The 25,057-nt window shown below is 42.6% G+C and overlaps 1 protein-coding gene across 2 annotated transcripts in view; it reads right to left on the reverse strand.

Moving 5' to 3' along the window:
* The window catches only part of MEIS1 (Meis homeobox 1), a 133,471-nt gene that overhangs the window by 50,309 nt on the left and 58,105 nt on the right, over nt 1-25,057 (reverse strand). For both annotated transcript variants that reach the window (XM_059405957.1, XM_059405959.1), the window contains exon 8: nt 9,600-9,745. In XM_059405957.1, coding sequence (XP_059261940.1) covers nt 9,600-9,745 — 146 coding nt within the window. The remainder of the gene's footprint in view (nt 1-9,599; nt 9,746-25,057) is intronic.

Here is a 25,057-nt window from a genome sequence, read left to right on the forward strand (position 1 = left end):
AGGGGGGGGGGGGACCTGAGAGCACAGCCCTGGAAGCTGACATTGGTGTGTCAACGACTAAACAAGGCCACCGGTAATTAAAGGTATTTCTTTGCAGCTCAGGAGCCGGCAGGGTCAGGTACCGTTTTACATCACAAACGAGTCCTTTCTGCATGTCGGTTTGCCAGCATTATCTGCACAGGGAGAAGAAGACATTAGCAGCAGCTGTCTCTCTGCTTTTACACTGAAAATTCTATTCACACAGACAGGTGGAGTAATTTAAAAGCCAATGTGGTGCAATTTCGATGTGACTAATGTCACTGCCTACTAAAATGCCACCATTACCACTGTTTATGGAAACATTACTAAAATTACATTTTATTCATAAGAATTTTAGGGTTCTGGTTATTACTCGCTTTAAAATGATCAGACCTCGGTGTCAGGCCCCAGAGCCCTGGCCTAATTCTCCAGGCTTTAGCAGCCTCCTCTGCTGAGAAACGACAGTTGGATTGTAGTTTCAAGAGTAATCGGGACGGCCGCAGCAGTTTCCTCCATCTCTATAAAGCAAATTAAAGACATAGCTCTTTGGCGTTCTGGACAAGTGACGAGCAAAGAAATCTTCAAGGAGCTAAATCTGTGTTAGAAGGTTCCGTTAGGATTTGCATGAGGACAGATTCCTCACCCCCAAACTGCTCTCTGACATTGTTAGTAAGAGACAGGGGGAGATTTGCATATTTCCATAAGGAAGGAGGAAGAGCTAATGTTTAAAATCTGAAATTCTAACAATGCATAAATTATTTCAGTTGCACAAAATAGCAATAGCTCCAGCTATGCCTTTTTTTAATGGGCAGAGAGGTCCGGAAAAAGGATCTGGATAGGAAAGGACCATCCTTAATCCTTAGTTACCAACAGCCATCAGACTGCATGATGAAGTTTTACGCCAAACCCTCTGGCTCGTATTTTTATTTAAAAAATACTAATTAGCCAGTTCATGGAATGGGATTATAATTATACCGTTGAACTTCCACAGTACGATTTGATTTGCTCTGTATCTGAAAGGCGACGCGGTAGAAAGCGCACGGAAATTCAAGACAGGGGATTCCGGTTCCAGCTCAGCCCGTTCCTAGCTTTTGCCCTTGAGAAAAATCACTAACTTCTCGAAACTTCAGTTTGGTCATCTTGCCACCTCATAGGATTGCCTTCAGAATCCAATGTACGTGCAAATATTAAACTACAAAGCACCACAGAGACGTATCTTAGGATTCCATTTAGCCTTTTGATCAATTTTTTTTCTTTAGCCTTTTGATCCCAGGACTGTGTCAAAATAGCCAAGCCATGAATAGATCATTTTTTTTTTAAAAAAAGCATATGATAGTCTTTTTGACTATCGAAGTAACTATCCTCTTCAGTCCTTTTCAGGGAGGAAAAATGAAGAAGGAAAATTACAGGGGTGCCTAGGTGGCTCAGTGTGTTGAACAACCAACTCTTGATCTGGGTTCAAGTCATGATCTCAGGGTTGTGAGATGAGCCCTGAGATGTGTTCCATGCTGCGGATGGAGCCTGCTTGGGATTCTCTCTCTCCCTCTCCTTTTGCCCTTCCCCCCCATCTCTCTCTCTCTAAAATGAATAAGTAAATAAATAAGTAAAATGTTTTTTAAAAAGGTAAAAAAAAAAAAAAAGCAAATGATAAAAGTAACATTATGTAGGCAGGAGATAATTTCATGTAACATGAGATCAGGTCATTTTTTTGTGGAGTTTCTCCCCCAAGAAGTTTGGAAACTGGCTTTTCTTTACGTAGTGGGAATTATTCCTAAACATCTATCACTTGAGTCGGGAATTATCTCTACTTGTTTATCCTTCTTAGGATGGGTGTTCCTGTTCATGGATTGTACCTCCTGACCCTCGGGCGTCCCAAAAATTTCCTAGGACATTGAATTCTCAGAGGTCATTCATGTCATGGGAGAGCTCATGGGTTCTGCAGGGATACCAGCCACAAAGTTAATGTGAGAAGAGATGAAAACTGACCACAGAATATTAAGAACTGAAAAGTTAAGATGCTCAATAGGTTAAGTTCATATATATTGTCCCGTTTTGTCTGAAGAGATAACACCAGGACAATAAGTAGTCATTTCCAACAAACCAAAGATCTCTAGTTTAGGACAGTTTGAATAATATATTCTGAAACCAAGTAATTTGTATCTCCTACCGACTAACTTGGGATGTTCTCGCTTATGCCTTCAAGTTAGTTAGGCCTGTCGCTTCTTTACAGTGTTCAAAGACAAAGCCCTACATCTTGTATTGGGACCCACACTCACTAGGCTATAAGTTGCTGAGTGAAGGCACTTTGCAATTGCAAAAAATCTAGGACTAAAGGTCTTTAAAATGTTAGAAAACTGCCTGGCATAACTCATTCAGCTACCCCTTTGCTCTTGGAGGCTCTCTCCAGGCCCGTCAAGAAATGGGTGCCTGTCTGCGTCCCTGAGGGCTCTCTCCTCCTCTTGACACACTGGGATGAGTATCAAGTCCATTGAGGTGAGCCAGCTTTCCTGGGCTCAGGGCTCTGCTAACTGAGGGACAAGCAGTACTGAGATATCCTTGTCAGTATCAGCCATTTGGATGAGAACCCACACAATCACTATCATTGCTTGGAGCCTTAATAAAATAATTTTTGCTACCTCATGGCATTCAGTCATTACAGATAAACTTGGACCACAACCAAGAGGGTTTTGTGACCCCAGCAACAGACCATCGATTGCAATGTGGCTTCCACTATTGGTTATCTCTTGGCATACATTCACAACAGCAACAACAGAAAAACTACAGGGGGTAGTTTTAGGAGGTAAAAACAAGTGAAATGGATCCATTCTCCCGACTGTGATTGGTACAGATAGCAGGGGTTCAAAGAGATTTGTCCTACAGAAAGATGTAGGGACATACGTGTGCCCGCAGTCATACTCATGTTTCCATAAGGAAGACTGAGATGTGACAGGGATGTTTCCAGTAAAGTCAAAGTATCCTAAATTCCATGACATTCAGATTTACTTCTACTGGCAAAAGTACCAACCAACCAAACCAAACCAAAACATCTGAATCGTTTCTAAAATGAAACCAACTGATTTTCTCTCCATCAAACCTCCATTCTTTAAAGCAAAGAACTTTCATCAAGACTCTTAAACACCGGGAATGGGAAAAAAGTCAATATATATTTCATATACTATATGAAATTCCTAAGGGTTGGATGGCGTTCGTTTAAAAGATACATTCATACATAAATATACAATGCTCCAGTTTTAATCTGAAAGATAGATGGAGGAGGAGCTATTGCATACTCGTTGACTGAATTTGATACTTCACCTTCAAAAATATATCGGAGAAATCAGAAGACACAATATTGATGTATGTTTTGAAGAATAAATGGTTGGCTAGTGTTCAAGCATCAGCAACCCTCAACTTAATAAATTGTGCTTCTATGGGCACTTTTGTTTTGAACCTAATCTTTTCCTTAATTACCCCGATTGAGAGTAGATCAGAGAACTGAACTACAGTGTATTTTTAACTTACCCTTAGAAACAAAAGGAAAATTTTAGTATAATCTGACAAATTGCCAGCCAGACTCTACACAAGGCCCTTGTATAAGGCACCAATCATCATTTGGGCACAAAAATCTCAATCATATCCCCCAAATAGCATAGAGCCCCAGTCACAGCTCATTTGCTTGTGAGTCCTATGTACCTGAACAAATGGACAATTTTAAAGTTGGACTTTTGTTTTTACTTTTGACTGTTTTCTGCACCACCCCCCCATGTCCCCTCATCAACCGACGGTAATTACCCCAGGTCAGAGGTGCACAACCATGATGGGGAGGAAAGGCTGGGACAAGGGGAAGGAGGTGTGCAGAAGGCTTCGAGAGAGCTCTGCCAGGTCACTAATGGCCTCTGGGGCAACGACTTGGAGAACCGGCTGATGCTTTGCCTTTGATCTTCTAATTCACAATGATCATTAGTATTAACTCCGATTCTTCTGGGTGAAGAATTCCAGCTGTAACCTTTTCAGTTTACCTGACCTAAGAAAATTCATCACCCATCCCATTAGGATTTCAATAACCAGCTAAGAAAGAGAAAAAAGCAGTTGCCCCAGAATCTAGAAACCACCCGCTTCATTATTAAAACAGATTTTATATGACATATATCACAGAAGAATGAGGGCATTCCAATAGTTCCTCCATGTAATTAAATAATCTATTCCTTTTTCCCCCTGAGAGAGAGGATTCCCAATTGGGTGAAAAAATCATTAGGGTCCGATGTAATCACAGTTGAAACATGCTATCTCCAAAGTAGCAGAGACCTTTTAAAATCAAGATAGAGGGATTTGTCAGTCCAACTTGGATTAGTTTTGGCAAAGCCTAGCTCTGACCCATCATCATTAAGAAAGCCTGTGAAGGTGAATGGCAACCGCATGGAAGAGAAAAATAGTAACTATATTCTCATCGGTTTCAGAGAGCTCATTTTTGATAAGGTACAGGGACACCTGAAAGGGAAAAAATTATTCTCACCCCTCTACACTAGTTTTCAGGAATCTTAACTATATAATGTATCTGCAGATAACACAGAGCAAAGAAAGTCTCAGAGTTGCTGTCTCCACAAACCACCTTCCTCAGGCACAGTTAGGACTAGTTTGAAGGAGGGACAGTCTTTCTCCAATACTTTGTACTACCCAGATTCTCATTCTAGGCAAAAGTTGGAGAATACAGTCTTCCTGCCCCACTATCTTCTTAGGACTAATTTTAGCTGAATCATGCGAGCTGGTTAGGCACAATGGAAATATTCACTGTTAAAGCTATCAGAGTTGAGAGGTGAGGGACAGAAAAATAGAAATGGAAGGGGGGGAGCAAATCCCATCTGCTTCCTACCTAGTGCCTGCCTACAGATCCTTCTGTCTGCCTTCGACCTTTCACTCACCTTGATCAACAGAACGGATTGTCTGGATACCAAAGAGAGAGATACTTTTTCAGTGTAATAATAATTCCTAACGTTTAGAGAACAATTCTTCCACAACTGCAAGCAGAGATATGACACTAAGATGTCGCCAACAGATCTTGTTACCAAAAGCAAAACCAATGAAACAACATCTGTCTCTTCTAGAGCATTCAATTCCCAATTCAATTCCATTTACTCCATCCTTAGAGTGGCGGACCCGCAGGGCACTTTTCATCTAATAGTGTTTCTATGGAAACGCCATTCTCAACCTGGAAGATTCTACAACCCCTCACTTTGGCTTTATCCACATTGAGAGGGAAGTCTTATAAATCAGAAATTGAGACATAAATTTTGCCACAGACCAAAAAAAAAAAAAAAAAAAAAATTCCAGGTTAGAAGTTCACAATAAGAAACAAAACAAAACCAAAGAGTAAAATATATGTATCTGACATAGAAACAGTGTCTCTATTAAGTACCCCATGAGATCCCAAAGACCACTGACAGGAATCCAAGAGAATGTGAATGAAAATCAATTAAATCAATCCACCTTGAGGGTCACCTCCCCAATTGGCCAATGTCAGATGTGTCACCCTTTGCATGATTTCTTCACCTGAACCCACAGGTGTGTATTTTACCAGCCTACATTCTTCCTAAATCTCAAGACTCTTGGGACACACAGCTGCTCCATTCAGGAAAATATGTCACTGCATATTTTAAATAAGAACCATATTAACCACTTTTCTATTTAGATTATATTTGAATCTGCAATATGCAATAGGGGTAAATGTACAATAGGGTAGAAAAACCAAACCAAACAAAAAACCCTTGATTTTTACCCTAAACATTGTATGTATTCCTTCTTCTCATTTTCACTAGGCCCTTAGGCACAATCTTTGTTACACTACGTAGCAAAAGAACAATATAGCAATATGCAAAATACATCCACTTTAAACATTATGACATAGTAGGTTATAGTAATAATCAGAATAATGCCTTTAAGAAGGAAAAAGAAAACTTCGCAGAGCATATGCCCCCAAACTGACTGACTATACAGTGACTCATACTGAAATATTAAGGATTTTTTAATTGTTTGCTATAATTTGTCTTCAGGCAAATGCAAGCATTTCTGTTAAGAAATGCTTTTGTTTTCTTTCTAATTCCCTCTTATTATCTAAATAATGTCAGTCACTCTTTTCAATTCCGGGGAATAGTTCTTTTAAGAAACATTCCCTAGTTATCAACCCTGGCAAATATTCAACTAAGACTGAGGTAGAAATTTACATCCCCAAAATTTCTTTTTATCCCATAATCACCAAAGTTTAAAATCTGTTTCCTTTTTTTAATTATTTTCATCATATACAAGTATTTCCAGTTTAGCTCACTTGAAACCGTGAGTTCAAGAATGAAGCTTTAGTTCTCTCCTTGGAGTAGTAAAATGTGCTACTGCTTAAACCTACCTGTGGACAGCTACACAACAGCATATTTTTCTTATGCAGCTGGGGTTTTTGTTTTGTTGTGTTGTGTTTTGTTTTTCCTGGGCCTATTCTACTCCTCCAACACACAAATGCTTGAAAGCCCTTTCAAAGGCGGGTTTTTGTTATTGTTGCTGTTTTAACTGAATAAATCTAATGTAAAGATTGACCCATTTATTTGGAAAAGAAAAAAAAAAAGAGTAGGGATTTGCTTTGAAAAAGGCAGGCGAGGTTTTATAATACACTGTTTGGCATTTAAAAAATCAGTTTTTACAATTTGCTAATAAATTGTTATTGCCATTGTTTTAATTAGCCAGAGGTTCTGTTGCTCTTTTGCATCTTGCAAGATTTCAGACAGGATTTTCTAGAGAAGTTACATTAGTCGTATGGCAAGAATGTGATCATTTAAAATTTGTAGCATCTTCCGAATGAATTGTGCCTCTGGAAGATTTCTCAGAACTTGAAATAAAGTTGCTAAAATATTAGTACAGAGATACCACGACTTACTTACATTTGAACAAATAACAAAACTCTTCTTAAACTCCAGAGGTCCTTCCCCATAGAATTTATTATGACCAGCTTCTGACTATAAACAAATACCTAAGGAATTGGTGCATTCCTTCAAGAAGTGTAACAAGACAAGGAGAAGGGTGTTCCTGGTAACTGCAGCTCTATCTGGTCTTGCAGTTGGAGAAGAGGGAAGGGAATCACTTTCGTTGCGGGAAGGAAAGAGGGAGAAAATTTAAATATATCGCCTTTGCTTTTTGGATGATGTTATGAGATATTTGCTTTTTCGAGATGGTCACCATGATCGATATTTTTGTATGCACATATGGCACTGGAGTGGGGAAGCAGTTGGGCACGTCCAGATGGGAACCGCAAGGCAATTTCTATGAGCCTTCATACAGATGTGGACAAATGGGTTTCCCCTACCAGGGCAGTAGTGGTACAGGCCAGCACAGACCCTCAAACTGAAAGAAATTAGCCCGACCTCAAGAAATCAGGCAGTTTATGAATAATTTCTAATCCAATTGCCCAAATAACATATGGACCACAAAATGCACCGCAATGCAGGGAAGATCTTGTTGGCTGCTAAGGAAGTTCTCTGTTTTGTTTTAAGAAGATAATATAGCTCTCTGCAAGGTTCTTCCCAAGGGTATGACCTAGAAAACCAGGAATCTGGTGGATGAATAAAAGAACTTGCTTCTCTCTCTCCTGATCCTGTCTGAACCAATATTTGATTATATTTTATTCAGGGGCACCTCAGCTTCAAGGAAAGCCACAGCTCCTCTGTGGACTGATAGGGAGGCTGATGAAATCCACTCTCCCCCCCCCCCTCTCTGTTAGTACAGGAAATAGACTCAGGTTGTAACTTTCAGGGCCACCTGATTTTGTCCCCTCCGCCCTCATCCTCCAGATCAGGTTGGCTGGTCAGCCCCAGTGATGAAATATCAGCATGGCTGCCTCAGCACCTCTGACCGACTGTCTCTTCTTATCTCCTGCTACTTATTCTTCCTGCTGTGCCCTCCAGGCCCTCTGTGCCCTCTGGACCCTATCCTTTCCCTCCCCCTTTTTAGTCGTGGTTGGTAATCCCCAGCAGCAACCTTGCACCTTGCACGAGGCAGATCTCAAACTATCCACATCCTTGTAACCAGTGTTGGGTAAGCCATGGCACCCGAATTGGGTTTTCGGTAAACCTAATACTATGTTAAAATCAGCTATGCCACCTAAAGCTTCCGCTCACCACCAGCACTAACCAACCTCCAAAACTGATTCCAAAACTGTCATTGGAGGCTGGTCGCTGTTTGGAATCATAATGGTGGAAGAGAGAAAGGAAACTTTTTTTTTTTTAGTTATTCCTGCTGTTCTCAGTTTTTGTTTTATTCACAGATGCTGGAAAATCGGGATGAATTTAGACCCTCGAGTGTTATTGGAGGCGTAGCCTCTCTCCAGAGGAGCAGAACCAGTGTGGCCTTTGACAGCCCCTGTGTGTCTCCCTGTAACACTACAAGTCACTGGTGGACACAGCTCTGAAAGTGGGCAAAGGCGTGAGGGTCAGCAGACTTGGGTACATTGGCAACAACGCAGAACTGACCTTGATACAGAAAAATAAATGACTTTCAGAAGAAGCAAACTAGGCTAAAAACAGTAACATAAAGAGTTTGCTTCTGACATTTTTCAAAAAGCCAAGATTTTTAACATTCATTCATTTTAGGCTAGGTTAGGCGAGGCGAGGCTAAGACCTATTTAAATTCAACCTTTGCCCTTAAGAGTGGAAGTTCCCCTTGCCAACAATTTTGCTGATTTTTAAAATATTATTTTATCCATAAATTTTCATTTGGTCTTCTTTCTGAGATGTCATTAAGTCAGTATGCACTTACAAAAATATCCACCAAAATATTATGATTATAAATATTTTGAACATGAAATTCATTCAGAACAATAACCAAACAAAACAAATCCCTTGGTGGCATAAAGCCCCCAATCTCCAGTTTCTCACATCTCCAGGAGAATTCCTGCAGTGAAAACAGCAATACTCACACAGACAATATAAACTGTTACTCTGCTTGAAAAGTCACAGGGGACTACACAGGAAGAGCCGACGCTATATTGCTGTTTTCCTTTACAGTTCTAAGTACAGGGACAACTTTCACTGGGCGGCCCTGACTCAGATGAATGTTTTGTAATGGCAACCAGGCCATTGAAACCACTTAAAAGCAAATTATGTGAACATCTTGCCATTGCAACAAGATTTAAACTTTTTGGACCATTCACTAGAAAGGTCCACTAAAGCGTTCAAAGAAATTAAGTCCTTCTCTCTGGGGTTTGGCTTACTTTTTTCTTAGTAGGAGTTGGTTCTAAGTACCTCAGAGTCACACTGAGAAAAGCAACATCATTAACACACATACTTAAAATCACAAATCACAGGAACTCCTAAACCTTATGACTTACAGTTAACAAAATTGCAATAGTGAACTTCAAATAAAACTCCTCATTTGGGGTAAGTAGCTAGGAAATTAAGTGCTAACACTTTGGTAAAAACTAGGGGAACACAGAGATTTATGATATATTCCAAGTGCAGAGGGGATCATTTCTTCCCCCATTTTCTTTTCTATCACAACTGGTTCACCATCCATATTTAGTTTACATATGTCATTTAGAATCCACTTACTGTTAGATGCTGGAACAGCCACGCCCTCATGATATTTGTGGCTACTTTGGGAAAGATGCCACGCTTTTTGTGACGCTTTTTGTCCTTATCTGGATCATCATCGTCACCTGTGCTGGGGGAAGCTACACTGTTGTCCAAGCCATCACCTGCAAACATAGTGAATCAAATTTTGACTGATGCTACCTTGACATGCTTTATTCAAATAGAATGCCTTTGGATATAAACAAAACCAAAAGAGCAATATAAATGATTAGTAGTTTATTTGGTACTTTTTATTTTTTTTTCCAAGACAAAGAGAAAGAACAAGGCCTAGGCTCAAAAGTAGTCAGGTCTAAGGAACTTCTTCCAAAGAACAGTGGGAAAGGTCAAAGGGAATGAAGGGAAATAGCCAATCTCGCTAGTAGGTTTTTTGGTTGCCATGGTGATGATTCAGATGTGTAGAGCTGAGATGTGGTCAGTTAAATATGGTGGTGGCCATGGGCAGAGATGCTGTCCCTGCCTGGGTATCCAAACCCCACATATAGTCGTTGATGTTAACTTGTGAGAGGATGCATTTAGGATATCAACTATTTCCACAAGTGATCTATCTAAAGACTAAAGTAGGCCACGGAAATGTAAGTAATCCATCATTTGAGCGGCTTGACATAGGAATGCTTCAAATAGAATATAATTTTTCTTGTCATAAAAAGAGAGCATCAAGTTTAGTAAGGGCAAAACTCCTGAAATAGTTTTTTTAATTAGGAAACAATTACTATGTAAGTCAAATAAAGTGATATTGAACTCATAGTCAATTGGAGCTGTATTACCCTAAAAGTCAGGTCGTTCCTAAAATTTCTTCTAGATTAAATCTTTCTCATTTGAAAAGTCACCTGTTTACAAATTCCTTAATATTGGATCCTATTCTTCCATTGATTTGTGTTATAACATGTATGTTGTTTCTTCTAGAAAATATTCTGGCTCTGTGATACCGTAAAACAAAAAGTGTAATATTCCTTTTACAGTGCCGTGTTGAATAAGACCAAAAAAATGAAATCTCTGCCCATATAACCACACTGTCCAAAACAAGTCACAGGGTTCGAATGGAAACTAAGTATACTTTGTGTTCTGGCACGAAACTTCACGGGGGAAAAACAAGCCTGGACTAAAACCACTACAGTAGAAAGCAGCTGAGCTTCTGTAAACGTGCCTCCCTACCTGCTGTCCCAGCTCTCCGAGGAAGGCACCGACTTTGAGAAAGGGACAGGTGGATCCAGCCCAGGAAGAAGAGCTACAGAAGCAAGGCTTTGCAGTGAGGCAACACATTCACCTATGAGCACACTCCCCAGGTTCCATACAGCACTGGAGAGCCGTCCACGTGCCCAGGAATTGGGTACTCGGGTAAGACAAGTTTCCTAGCCACTGTGTATTGGAACTAGCCTCATCGCGTCATGAACTTATTCCGTATTCCTTATTACCTAAATACACTAGGTACAAATATACTACCTTGATTTCAGTTATTGCAATCTAATCTACAGTCATTATGTTGCCATTAATCAATTGTTCTTAACAGCTCCCTCAGGAATCCCCTGCCCATCTCCCCCCCCCACAAGGAAATTGTCCCCAAATCACCTTAACTTGTACGGAGGTAAACTTTAAAAACTGTTGGGTGAGGAACAGACTAAATTCCAACATTTCCACTATGATTACAGCATATGCCATGAGCACAAAACTTCTGCAGAACTTTTCTGAGTGTGATTTTTTTGAATTTTAAAAATCCATCATTTTATTGTATTTTAAAATCCGTCTATTTTGTTAAAGTTCCACATGATCGTAGCTGTGCTCTCGGTGGAAAAGGTCGTAAAGACCCACAATCCCAAGACCCTCGCTGTAGCAGCAGCGGAGAAAGTTCTTGGGTGACTTGCCCAAGGTCACCCAGCAGGGATGGGGTTGGCAGGCCCCTGCAGGACCAGACACCAGCATCCCTAAATCAGTGCTCCTTCCAACCCACCAAACTCTCATTATTTGCATAACCAAGTGTTTTATAAGGAGTCCCCTTGGATTTGCCTAATAAATTCCTTGAAAGTCCAGTATTTAAAGAGGCTTTTTATTCAGAGAAGCAATTCACCATATAAAATAACAATTCATTAAAGAAACATGAGAAAAGAAACCAACTCAACAGCATTTAAAATTTCAATGGGCTAATCCACTTTCAATATGCAAAAGGTAACCGAGGAAAAGAAACATATTACTTGATCATTGATTAAAAATGAAAAGCTTCTAACCTAATGACAGTTTTTCACCACCTCTCCATGATTGTTTTCCACCTTAAAAAAAAAAATAGCCTTTCCATCCGTCTCAAAACCCCTTCAGATTAATTTAGCAGGCAATGCCTAGTGCCTGCCTCGAAGAGAATTCATTGATAATTTATGGAAATATCTACTATAATCCAGCGGAGATGACTTTTTTCCAGCTTTGTGCATCAATAGATAATCAAGGCCTTAAAGCAGCCTTAGCTTCCCATTACCTCAGGCAAAAGAATTCCTGAAAGCGTGCCTTGAGGGCACCTGAATTATATACTCCATTAGGAGAGGAAGGCTTTCTGCATTCCATGTGTAACACTCACCAGAACCTTTCCTGTTTATTTCTGCTGTATGAAAGCAGCAGCATTAGGAACAGAATTTTTTAAGTGAAGACTTATGTAGACACAATGGAGAAACCTTTCAAGCAGGAGCCAGATCACCCCCTTCAGTCCCTTGGCAGTGACCCTCTCCCGAATAAAAGGTTTCTATTACATCATTAGCTCAAGCCAAAAACAGCCTTGGCTTAATGCACAGTTTGTTCTTCCTACTGTTTTTAGGCAAATACAGCTACTTTACTCCCATCTGGGAGGGAAATTAAACTGCTGGGCTGTAATCTAAGACAAGATTTTCATTGGAAGCAAATGCTTTCAATCCAGTGTAAATACTGGTGCATGTTCAGAAAAGCCTAAAACAATAAACCCTGCTCCTTCCCGACACAAGTTAGGGAAACGGAGAAGATGGGGAAGGAGAAGAGCAATACTAAAACACACGATTCTAAAAGCAAACACTTCCATAGATTTTAATAAATTGTTTAACCTCTTCCACTTTCTGGAATTGAAAATGGATCTCGAAACATCTCCACCTTGGAGGAAAGTCTAAATGGTCAATTGTACCTTCAGCATTTCCCGTCACTCTGCAATTTGATACAGTCACCTCGATGTGGTCTCTGGAGGATTTATTTCCTTTTTTTATTTTTAAGATCACTAAACAAACTTGGAGAACCGCCGGCCGACCACATGGCAGCAGGCAGCGGCTCTGAACCACATTTGTAAAATGTCAGCAGTGACTTCATTCCTGGAGCTGACTTCTCCTGCCGCCAAATGAAGGCAAACTGAAAAGGTGGAAATAATCATAAAAATGATGCTAGTCCATAAACAAGCTTACAGCCTCATTAGGATAGCAGTAGGCTCCAGTGGGTGATTTATGCTCGTTTTGCTGATGCTATGAGGAAATGCCATAGGGCGACTTTAGCCAATTGCTAATGGTTTCTGACAGCTTCTTAGCAACTAGTGCAAGCAACGTTGTGGCGTTTGCTAGTGACAGAAACCGAAAATGTCATATTATCTGCCCATGTGTCATGAAGTCCGTGTGGCAATTAACTAGCAGGCCAGTGACTGAGGGGCCAGAGGCTCCCGAAAATGGCCTTTGGCTATGCAGAGGCAGCCGATGGGAGCAAGGCGCACGCTGCCTACACGTATGCAACATTCTAACGCAGAAATCCGCTTCCTTGTGACTCCCCCGCTCTGATGAGACCGGGCCACTCAAATCCCTTCTTTCCCCCTCACTCAGGTGAAACTCCAGGCTCTCCTCCCTCTCTCTCTCTGTCTCTTTCTCTCTCTCTCTCACCCAGCAGTGGCTCTGGCCTTATGAGAAGTCTCCAAAACAATCTGCTTTGATATGATTATCCGAATGGCTCCTTAATTGGCAGTACCTGGTTCTGTGCATTTTGGACGCTGGAGTCCAAGGTGCTAGCCGTTTTTCTGCTCTCTCACGAATTAGTCTAAAAGGATTGAAGCTCACTGAAGCGGACTCATTGCCTGTCAGATTGCAAGGAGCAGAGGGACTCGGCAGCAACAAGACACTCCATGAAAAACACCAGGCTTCTAACGAGCGGCGGGGGGAAGAATCCTGGCCACACTTTCCAGTTTCCGAGCTATCAAAACCATGCACTATATGTCAAACTGTCAAACCTTTCAGCGTGGGCCATTTGCCCTTTCAAATAATATTTAAGAATTGTTTTTACAAAATTTTATAGGCCATGGTCTAGTGAAAGAGGCCAACCAACAAAGAAAGGAATTTGTACTACAATTCGTCTACGGACAATTTCTTGCGAGACCTGGTCTGTCCCTGCGGAGCAAGGCAGGTGACCTGTGGCAGCTCCCAGGCTGTCAGAGAGCTCAGATTTCAAACACGCTCAACTCAAACATCCCAGAGTCGCCTATTTAAGCATGCCCGGGCATTTAGACTGTGCTATCTCGTGCCTTTCAAGGCAGGATAAAGCGGCATTTACCGTATTCAGGCCATTCAATGGGTCAGACTGACCGTGTCAGCAGGGGCTCCTCTCCGGCAGGTCAAAGCCCTGCTCCCATTTTTTTCTCTTTTTCCTAATGCCCTCTCCCCACTCCAACCCAACCCCAGGACAGCCCATCCCCAAAACCTATTCTGAGCCAGGCAAAAACAAAACCCTCCGAAAGTGCCCAAGATTTACATCACAAGGGAGAGGAACTTCCAGGGTCGGTGGGTCAGCAGGTATAAATAAAAATGGGTTGTCTGTCAGAACGTTCTTTCTGTCCGGGAGCCTAAACTCCTAATTAGGGATCTGAACTTTCAACTGCCGGGGCAGCTGAAGGTGTAAGGTTGTGGACCTTCTTGTTTTGCTAGAGCTTCACGACAATTCATTTACAATTTTGCCAGGGACACGCCATAGTTCCCGGCCAGGTCTTCCCCTTACTTTCGCTCTACGCCTCTTCAAGTGTTTGGAAACAGAATGTTGGTCCCAGAAATGGAAGTAGACTCAAAACCAAGGCCATCTGTAATCGCATCTTTTGATACGGACTAAAGTCTATCATGTCTTGAAAGGTGACAAAATGGTCAGTTTAAAAGCATTAAGGCTGTACAGCTCGTGTTGTACGCTGGCTAACTTTTCAACCAGTGTTAAGGGCTTTTCCTTCTTGCCTGTTTTCTCACACAGCATATCTACAAGACAATATGGCATTTCAGCCCTTGTGCAGTGTGTAGAACATTCTTGCCCTTCCAGGGGCTGCTGGTGCAAACACCCCGTCAGTATGGAGAGGTCGGGTTTCTTCTGTAGTGGAGTTATCCGAGTGTGCCAGGTTGTTAGGAAGAATGTAAAACTACCCCAAACCCACCTCGCCAGATCACGGCTGTGTCTACTTAGCCAGAAGTCAGATGGGATAATGTTTCTGTGTTATGTTAAGAGGATAAATGGTGAGAATTATAGACAACCCTTTCTCGGGAACCAGCTAGAATACTTCAGAGGTTATAAAGAAGTGTTTTGTCTTCACTGAGAATGTGTAATCGCTGCCAGAATGAGTTTTCTAAAATACATATCTGATCTTATAACCCTGCCTCTTAAAATCTGCTGTGGCTACGGTTTGCCTTCAGGATAAAGGTCACACTTTTGAGCCTGGCATGAAAGGCCTTTCACGTTCTCTCTCCGCCCCCGGGTGTTTGCAGCCTATCTGCTGTTGGGTCCCCACCCAGACCCTGAGCCTCCTGACCTTCTCAGCATCTCCCCACAGGCATGGCTCTCACACTTCTTCTAGGTTCCCTGTGTAGCCCCCTTTGCACCGTCCTTCCTGGCAAGCTCCTTGGTGACCTTTTTTTAGGTTCAGTTCAACTGCCATCTCCTCTAAGAAGCATGTGCTGAACTCTGGCTGTTCAGTGACACCCCTCCCCAATCCCCAATTTTTCTTTTCCCGACACGCCTCCATCCCAAAACACGTCACACTCCATCTGGCAGGACTTTTGTGTTCTGTAGTCTATGTCCCCTCGGCTTGATTCTAGGATATATGAAAACAGGGATGGGGTCATATTCCCCCTCTAAGATTCTCTAGCCCCAGGCTTATCCCAGTGTCCAGGGTACAGACTTGTCAAGGGCATAGTGAATGACTGAGCGAATGCATTTCTTTTTTTCACTGCATGGAGAAAACCACAGTTTCCATTTCCAGCTGTTACAATCCTTTTTGATACATGCTTAAACTCTTGAGGAATATCCACCAAGGAAAAATCAGTAAAACTCTAAGAAAACATAAAGGAAATGCATTCTCCAATGCTGGGACGTTTTCCTTGGAATCTTTCAGCTCCTCTCGGACAAAAGATGGACGGAGTGAGAGAATTGGAGCTCTTTCTAGTCTTTGCCATAGTTTCTCAAGAATACATTTCTACTTCCTTCAAATTACAATTTAAAACTTTCTACCTAACTCAAATGTCTTGCTGTTTGTACATTTTCCTGAGTTCAACTCTAAAAAATAAAGCCAAAGTTTTGCTTCCCTCTGAATTTTTAATTTTAAATATATCACTTGACAGGTCTCCTAGTTTTATCCTCGCAAAAAAAAACCCTCAACTGTCTCTCAGCAAACCGAGCTCAGACTCCAAGCTCAAACTTGACAGACTCAGTGCTAAATACAAAACTCTAGAACTCTGGCTTTTCCTTAGTTTTGCCAAGTCATGGATCGACCATCCCCACAGCATTCCTCCACACCCGCCTCAGCAAATTTTCAGCAACAGGTCATCAGAGGACCTTAGTATCTGATACTATCATACAGACTGACTGCCACAGGGTCCTCGGAGACATTAGAAAGGATTTTATAAGATCAATGAAAACCTAAGACAATCCCGTACGTCTTATTACGCATTTTTAAGAGAAACACAGTAGACTTTATATATCTTCAAATTTGCAGCCAATATACAAACATGTAATTGTCTAAATCCAATGGTTCACTTTTGCGTTTGACTTGAATTAGGGCTCTGTTACCACAGCCTCCGTTCTGCATCTCTTCTCATCCTTAGGTGTTTAACATTTCCTTGTTCTTAGTTCAAAGTGATTCTCAGTTGATCAAAGAAAAATAACAAAGGAAAGCACATTCTCGTATGCTTTATGTTACCACCCACCACTTCCCTGAAAATCTGGAGGTGGTTCCTTTGGAAACCAAGATAAGGAGTTAGATGTTGGCACCTGCCATGCAGTGTGAGGTTCTAGCAGGGGCCTAAAAAATGGCCAGTGTTACAGATACACTAATGGCAGTGACTGATAAGACAGAGGTAAGGAAAAGTGGGGGAGAAGATTAAGAATAAGCAAACTTTAAAGAAACACATTATTGGCACTTACAAGAAGAGCCTAGGTACATTTCCCAAGGTTGGCGTTATAGAGATTTGCCATGAAGCTTTTCCTTTCTCGTTGATTTAGGTCTGTTAAACAGTGACAAATACTTGTTAATATTTAGCTCCTGTGGAATGAGCTCACAGCCTTATTCTGGCCTGTAGTGGACTCCTGACATCACAGAAACCTAACGGGAGGAATGGAGACTCAAGCCTGGAGGAAGTAACTCTCTCAACGAAGGTAATGCCTCCTTCTCTGGAAAATAAAGTGTGGACTTTAAAAATGAGCCCTACACAGGTAACCACTTTTTGCCTAAGCGGTCACTCTTACCATTCATTTATTCTTTTGACAGAAATGTACTGAATTCTGACTATGTCCCAAACACTGTGTCAACCATGAGGGGCACAGATGGGGAAGAAAATCAGAAAGAGTCCCTGTTTCTACAGAGTTTTCCAGATAGAGGGCACAGATGTGAAACAAAATAATCACAGGGATAAAGGTACGACTATACTCAATCAGAAACAAACATAGGTCTATGAGTGTTGAAACAAAGGAGACCACTGAGGAGGAATCTGGAGCAGAATCTGAAGGGAGGAGAAAGTCGAGCGGGCGTAGGGAGCAGCCTAAAAGGGCAGAGAGCAGAGAAAGGACTATAGGCCAAAGGAACAGCAGGTGCAAGGGCCCTGTGTCTGGAAGTGTGATACAACCACAGAACGGGAAACTGGGAAAGCAGGACCACATGAAGCTGGAGAGGTGTGAGGAGTAAGTCCACTTGTGGGCCGTGGTTCAGGATTTGGGTGTCTGTCCTTAGGCTTCTGAGTAGTGACCCACACGTACTTCTGTGGCATCATCAGTCTCTTCTCTGTCACATGCCCCAGTACTACCTCAATGTTACCAAGTAAAGCCTCATTCCCCAAGGTCTCTTTCTAGTTCAACCCAACAAAGCACTTGATTCCAAATTAAGATGGGGGAATGAGTCCATTCAGGTAGACCCCAGCACACGCACAGATCACACTCTGAAGTTAATCTGTAAGTAGGTCTCTTGGACATTGGAACATATTTTCACATAGAAGCAAGTTATGAATAGTGTTGGGCCCCAAGGCTTGCTCATCAAAGCCAAAGTAATTCATTAAGGGAATAAAGTTCCAATACCAGAGCCCAAGGTGCAGAAAGTATAAGAAGGAGGAGGAGATGGTTGTTGGCTTTTCCCCTTGTATTTCTGTACATAGAATCAGCTGAGGAAAATATTCAAGTATGTGTAAGTGCCTCATGTACCTCCTTTTCTATATGTCATGTCCATTGCTCAGCAGACATCTCCTGGAGTTTCTCCCAGTGCCTTGTAGGGGCACTTGGCCTCCTGCTGTGGACACCCCACCCACACTATCCTTTTCCTGCTGTGAGTTCACACTTACCATCTCCCCATGACCCAAATACCCAGCCTTTCAGTCTAGTTCATCTAAGCCAGACCTGTTGAAGTAGAAAGCAATCTGCAAGCACTAATGGAGACTCAGCGAGAAAACCTAATGCTCCTTCACCTTCCCAGAAATATGGGCATCTTTGAAAGAAAATTTGTTAATGCAAATGAATCTTTAAATGGCAGAATTTCAGGTAGAGTCGTTAGTGAAGTTTTTTTGTTTATTTTTTAAAGATTTTATTTATTTATTTGAGAGAAAGCACGAGAGGGGAGAGGGGCAGAGGGAGAAGCAGGCTCCCCGCTGAGCAGGGAGCCTGATGTGGGACATGATCCCAGGACCCTGGGGTCATGACCTGAGCTGAAGGCAGATGCTTAACCAACTGAGCCATCCAGGTGCCCAGGAGTAAGTAAAGTTTAAAAAAAAAGAAAAAAATACAGCTGGTACTGGGGAAGTTTTGTTGTTAATTGTTGTTTTAATCAGCAGATGCCAGCCTTTCGGAAGAGCCCCGGATCAAGTTCCCAGACTTGTCGTTGCATCCTCTACCCTCAACCACTCACCCCTGCTCATCCCTCCTGCATTTGGGAAGTCACGCATCTCTCACCTTGCTCAGTGTTTCTTTCTTTTTCACAGAAACTGTGGTGGCAGTGAGTGGGTCCTGGGAGTGCACAGCAGTGAGAACAGCAGTAAGAGATCTTGGCTGAACAAGTGTGTGTATATGGAGGACACTCCTATGATCTGGGTGTTTATAGCTCAGAGATCACCAACCCGTTGGAATAAATTTGGAAGAACTCCTTTGCTACAAATAAATTCACTCTATTAAGCATCTATCACCTCATGATTCTTCACGGAGACCACAAACCATGCATAAAACATAGGAGGGTAAAAAGTATGAAAAAAATCCAACCAAACAACGGAGACCCAGAATGAAAATGCTCACTGGATTTTTAGGGAACACAAAGAAAATCTGTTGAATTATATTAATATGCCATTGATAGAACTGAGGGAAGAAATAGGACTTTCTAAATTCATGGAAAGGAAGAATTGTCAGAGTTGGTCAGTATTCATATTTGCAGTTCACTTATGATTTATTTTCCTGCATGTGTTTCTATGAATAGAGTACCACAGACAGATAAAAGATGTACAAAGAAATTGGCTACATTTTCCAAATTTTTTTTTTAAAAAATCATTGTATTTTGTTTTTTTGAGATAGGAAGACCTTTTTCTAGTAATTCAATATGACTTTTGACTTGAATACCCCTCAGGGGAACAACAGCAAATTAGTTACCTACATGCAGAGGACAAACAGCAATGATGAATAGGAAAGAAAAAAAACACAGATTTTACTCATTTTCATCCATTCAGCATTTTTCTTTTCTTTCTTTCTTTTTTTTTTAACAACCAAACACCATGGAAAATCCCTGCAAAGACAGCATAACTTCTTAATGAAGTCTTACAAACTTCAGGATGTAAGTGCACTGCAAGATGTTACTGACATCTTTGTATTTATACTAACAGTAAAACAAAATGGAAATCCCCTAGTCTTTTTCTAAGAAAAAAAGAAAGAAAATGTGCTACAGTAGCAAAGGTAAAATAGTGTCAAATTGTAAAAATCATAAACTTTTGTTTTGAAGCAACATCTCAGAAAGCATTTGAGGAACTAGTATTTTACCTTTTTAATATTAAAGTAATGCACGCCAAATTCCTTGAGATAGTCCTTCGAAAATATATAAATCATATATTGACAAATGATCTCAAAATTCTGTTTAACCACGAAAATAAATCCCTCAGTCAAAACAAAAACAAAAGCAGAAAACAAATGCCACACATAGGATCTTATAGCCAGGCAGACACACACACACACACACACACACACACACACACACACACAAACACACCCCATTTATTTTTGTGAGATCCTCAAATGCTTGCCATATAATGTTTTTAAATTTTTATATACTCTGTATGTGTGTGTATATATGTAGGTATATATGTATATATATACATATATGTGTGTATATATATATACATGTACATATGTATATATACTCAACCTGTGTTGAGTGTGATATACCTGTGTGAGTGTGTATATGTACACTTACACAGAAAAGATAACATTTATTTATCAAAAAGTTCATTTCTTCAGCAAACTCAGTTATATAGAATGCACTTGAGAATGTGGGTTTAATAAAAAGATTTCCGACATGCAGATTAGAAGCGGTTGAAGTGGTTCTCGACTTTGGCTACACATAGAATCATGTGGTAGTTTTCACAAATCCTGATGCCTACACTGTACCCAAGACCAATTAAATTAGTATTTTGGAGGGTGAGATCCCAGCATTAATGATTTTAAAGCTCCAAGATGATTAAAATGTACAGCCAAGTTTGAAAACCAGTGGATTAGGGTCACAGATTATATGTGGCAAAGCTCACAGATTTTTTTTTACAGAGAAATGGCCATAAGACCCTTAATCAGAGACCTGTTCTGTGTACTTTAGATGTGTTTTCAAAGGTTTACTCATCTGGTTTCCTGCCTCATAGTTTGTAGACTGAGAGTTTTGTCACAATGTAAGACAATAAAAAGGCAAAAAAGAACTTGGCCCACAAGGGCCCTTTAGCGGAAAACAGCCCTATAGATGTTAAAGAGTCTGTGTAAACAAAGAAAGAAACAAAACTATGAAGCACAGCACCATAAATCACGTATCTACTGAATTAAATTATTTTAAGCTTGTGAAGATTAGATACGATACAGTGTTATGTGTAGTCTGAAGACATTTTCCTAAAAATGCCCTTCAGTTTTTTTGAATATCTAAAAAAGTAGGATTTTGTTCATCCGGACCACATCGTTCTTGAGCGAAAGCACATTAACCAGAATCCCGTGTGCACGTTCTGTAGCGACTCTTTTCATGACTTGCCCTCATTTCACTGGTCTGTGTCGCTAGATGGAGCACAGCCCTCAGCGTGCGCATCGTGCGTGGGTTCAACACAGGGCACCAGCACCCCTTCTGACCCTCCCTGGCTTCCTGGGGACCTTCTCTCAAGGTGCCCAAGGGTTCTTCATCCCTTTTCTTCTGCTCTCAGTACATATGGAGGTGGAAGGAAGGGCAGGGTGGGTGCAGAAAGGGTCAGAGGTCAGCGGAAGGCGGACAGGACTGGATGAGAGGGCGGGACGCACCTCCTGCAAAGAGGCAGAAGTTGGAGCAAGAGGGAATGCTGTGGGTCAAGGAGAAAAAAACAGACGGAGATGGCTTTGCCTTCGAAATGAAATGGAACCAGGCTGTAAAATGTAGATTAGGAAGTCTTTGGGGAGAATGAAGTGATGTTAAGGACACAGGCAAGAAAGAAGTTGGGATAAAAAAGAAAGAAAAGCTTGTTATTCTCTTATGGAAAAGCCATCTGAAAATCCACCAGTTTCTGAAAGATAAGGTTTGAAAATTACTGGCATGCACCTGTGATTACCTCTAACCTTCTCTCCTCTGAGTGTCCCAGATGCCAGTCCTTGTGTAGTTTTGGGGGCGCGCACACCAGTCACTCAGTTAATTAGGGACAGGTGCTTGCCGCTCAGAATCAGCACGTTCTGTCAAGGGGTGACTTCCTTTGGTGAGCACACAAGGATAAAGTCACTTTCCACAGCAGCGATACTCCAGATCTAACTTACAAAGCCCCAGGGATCTTGCCAAAACGCAGTTTCCGATTCAGTGGAGGAGGAGCCTGAGATGCTGCATTTCTCACAAACCCTGGGGGCTGCTGAAGCCGCGTCGTCGCAGGTCCAAGGACCCGTGATAGGCATCCTAGCAAGGTTCTGGGGGATCTTCCCCTACGGGCAAATAAAGCTAGAAAATGTTGGGTGCACGTGCAGGCCTGGCTACAGTGGAAGGTGACACAGTCTCCTCCAGCGCCCACAGGGAGGACAGTACCTGCATCTGCGGGACAAGGACAGGGAAAGGCTGTTCATGTCCTCATTTTGAGCATCACCTTGGGATGTCTCTAGGACTAAGTGGAGTATCAGAACAAGCCAGGATGTCTCCAACTGGCGACTCTTCTTGAGTTTTGTTTTGGTTTTTTAAAGATTCATTTATTTATTGGGGGGGGAGAGAGAGAGGGAGAGAGAGAGAGAGAGAGAAAGGGAGGGCATGCTTGAGTGGGGGGATGTTATTAGAGTAATGCATGCCATTACTCTAATAAAGGTATGGAGGGCGGAGAGAGGATTTCCAGCAGACTCCTCGCTGGGTGAGGAGCTTGACCTCAGAACCCTGAGATCGAGACCTGAGCTGAAATCAAGAGTCAGATGCTCAACTGACGGAGCCACCAGGCATCCCCCAGCTCCTTGCGGATAGTACCACAGCCCTCTCTCCTCCATCTCCCCAGCACATGCAAACCTCGCTCACTTGTCTGGGAGGCGTTACTAGAGAGCAGTGTAGCCTCTGGAGTCAGATTGTCTAGGTTCCTGTAAATCCCATCCTCACCACTTGATAGCGGCACAGCCCTGGGCAAGTCAGTTAACCTCTCCAAGCCTCTATTTTGCCCCTCTGGAAAAAAGAAGCATAGTAATAGTACAGCGTTGAGCTACTGAACAGAGTAAATAAAATCAGCTACATTGAACATTGAAGACAGAACACGGCATTAGCCCAGGCTTAGCCCAGGGAATGCTAGTTCCTGTGGCTGTTTTGCTACTGAGAACATTCTTTGAGCAAGGGGACCTTTCTCCTAAGCCATGCACCCAAAGCAGAAAAAACAGTCACAGCCACTCTAGTTATGTGTCCTCATCTCCCCCATTCTGTTCTCCTTCCTAGCAGTCACTTTTCCAAAATACATAGACCCATCCTCCTAGCACTGTTGCTTGCATAGCACCGAAAAATGGTCATGTATGGAGCTCCAAAGCCCCCACTTTCCAGCTCCCACAGATGGTCTTCAAGTGTGTCTCGTGTCAGGAACCTGAGGTTCTGCCTGCAGGAGAGCTGGGAGGAGCCTGTGCCCAGGAGCCCCGGCCGAGACAGAGCAGACAAGGGGCTGACCCCAAGCTCGAGCCACAGTTTCTTTTCTCTCAGCGATTACGCATCAAAGAAAGGCAAGTCTCCTCTCCAGGAGGGATCCAGAAATACAAACAAGGTTGCTTCATGAAACACCAGCCTGGAGCAGAAGATACTCGGGCCGCCCCCAACACCCGAGGGGAGCAGCACTTCCACATCCCTGCGGTTTTCAGTGATGACATCACCTACATGCTAATCTGAACTCTTCCTGGGGCGAGAAGCAAGTAGCAGAGTCCATGAATTATTTTCATCTACAAAAGGCAGAAATCATCCTTCCCCACAGAAAGGACCTTGGTCTTTAGGGCACTCTGAACCCCCTCTCGTCTCCCGCTGGCTCTCACCCCGCTCTGAGTTCCGGAAGCTGCCTCTACAGAAATTTCACCTGGCAGCCAGCCCCCCTCGCTTTCCAGCACAATCATCCCACAAAGACTGGAAGTGTCAGAGTAGCCTCAGCTCCATGACGCTCCCCTAGACCTAGACTCCCAGGAGAGACCGCTGCCCTGGAGCTGCAATCACCGCCCCCGCACCCCCACACACAGGCCACCTCCTTGTACAGATGTGAGCCTCCAGGATGGGCAAGACTCTCAGTTTCCTGCTCTGCTTTAAGTCCCCCTTCTGGGCCTCGCCTTGACCCTGACCACAAGCTGCCTGGGAATCACTATTCCTCTCCCCTCCCCCAGCTCCTGCCAGTCTTCTTTCCCAGGGCTGAATACTGCTCCCATGAGGAGCCAGCTGGAGGGGATTCTCTCCCTTGAACATAGACCTCAGAACACCCAACCCAGCCCTGCCCGACTTCTGAGTTGGCCTGTGGCCTAGAATGCCTTGCTGCTGGTCCCACCTATCAGACGGGGGGATCCGAAGTGCCAGGCCTGGACTTGTTACACCCTTTGGACGCTCTGTCTTGGACCACCCAGCTGCCTGCCCACGGGCCAGCTTTTATATCCACGTTCGGTGCTCCCAGCCCTCATTCCTCTTGATAAGGAGGATGCTTCAGCCCTGCCTGAGCCTCCTCTTGCTGCCCAGTGTCTCTGTGTCTCTGAGATTCTAGCCGGGCGCTCGGGCTTCAGCGTGTCCTGCCTTCTCCCCATCTGGCATGCCGAACCGGGACACAGCCTCGGATCACATCCAGTCAAATCCAGATGGTCTGTGAGAGTCCAGTTTCCACATCTGATACTGAAGGGGATGTGGGAGACATGGGCCATCCTCTCTGTATTTCATTCTTCTTTCCAGGAACCTCTGAACTTAGTCTCTCTCAGTCATCTCCACCATTATTTGGGGCAACAAGTTCTCTCTCCTGTAGAAGAGACCGCTACGGGGAAGAACAGTCTAGTCTAGTCTAGTCTGAGCAAAAAGCCTGCTTGAAAGTTGTATGGTGGGTCACCACAGGCCCAAAGCTACACATTGGTCTGCTCTCTGGCCAAATAACAGGAATATGATCAGGTTTTAAAAATGCATAATCATAGTAGGGAAAGATAATCTCCCTCAGAGAAGTTTGAACACTTTCAAGGCACGGAATGTGACTATGTGGAGCCACGTTACCATGAAAGGATGAAAAGCAACAGGAGGAAAGTTATGCTGAGTGATCGTGTTAACTGTTTCTCTTCAGATACTTGCT

The sequence above is a fragment of the Mustela nigripes genome, chromosome 7 (genome assembly GCF_022355385.1).
Source record: "Mustela nigripes isolate SB6536 chromosome 7, MUSNIG.SB6536, whole genome shotgun sequence".
In the NCBI taxonomy this organism is placed as follows: Eukaryota; Metazoa; Chordata; class Mammalia; order Carnivora; family Mustelidae; genus Mustela; species Mustela nigripes.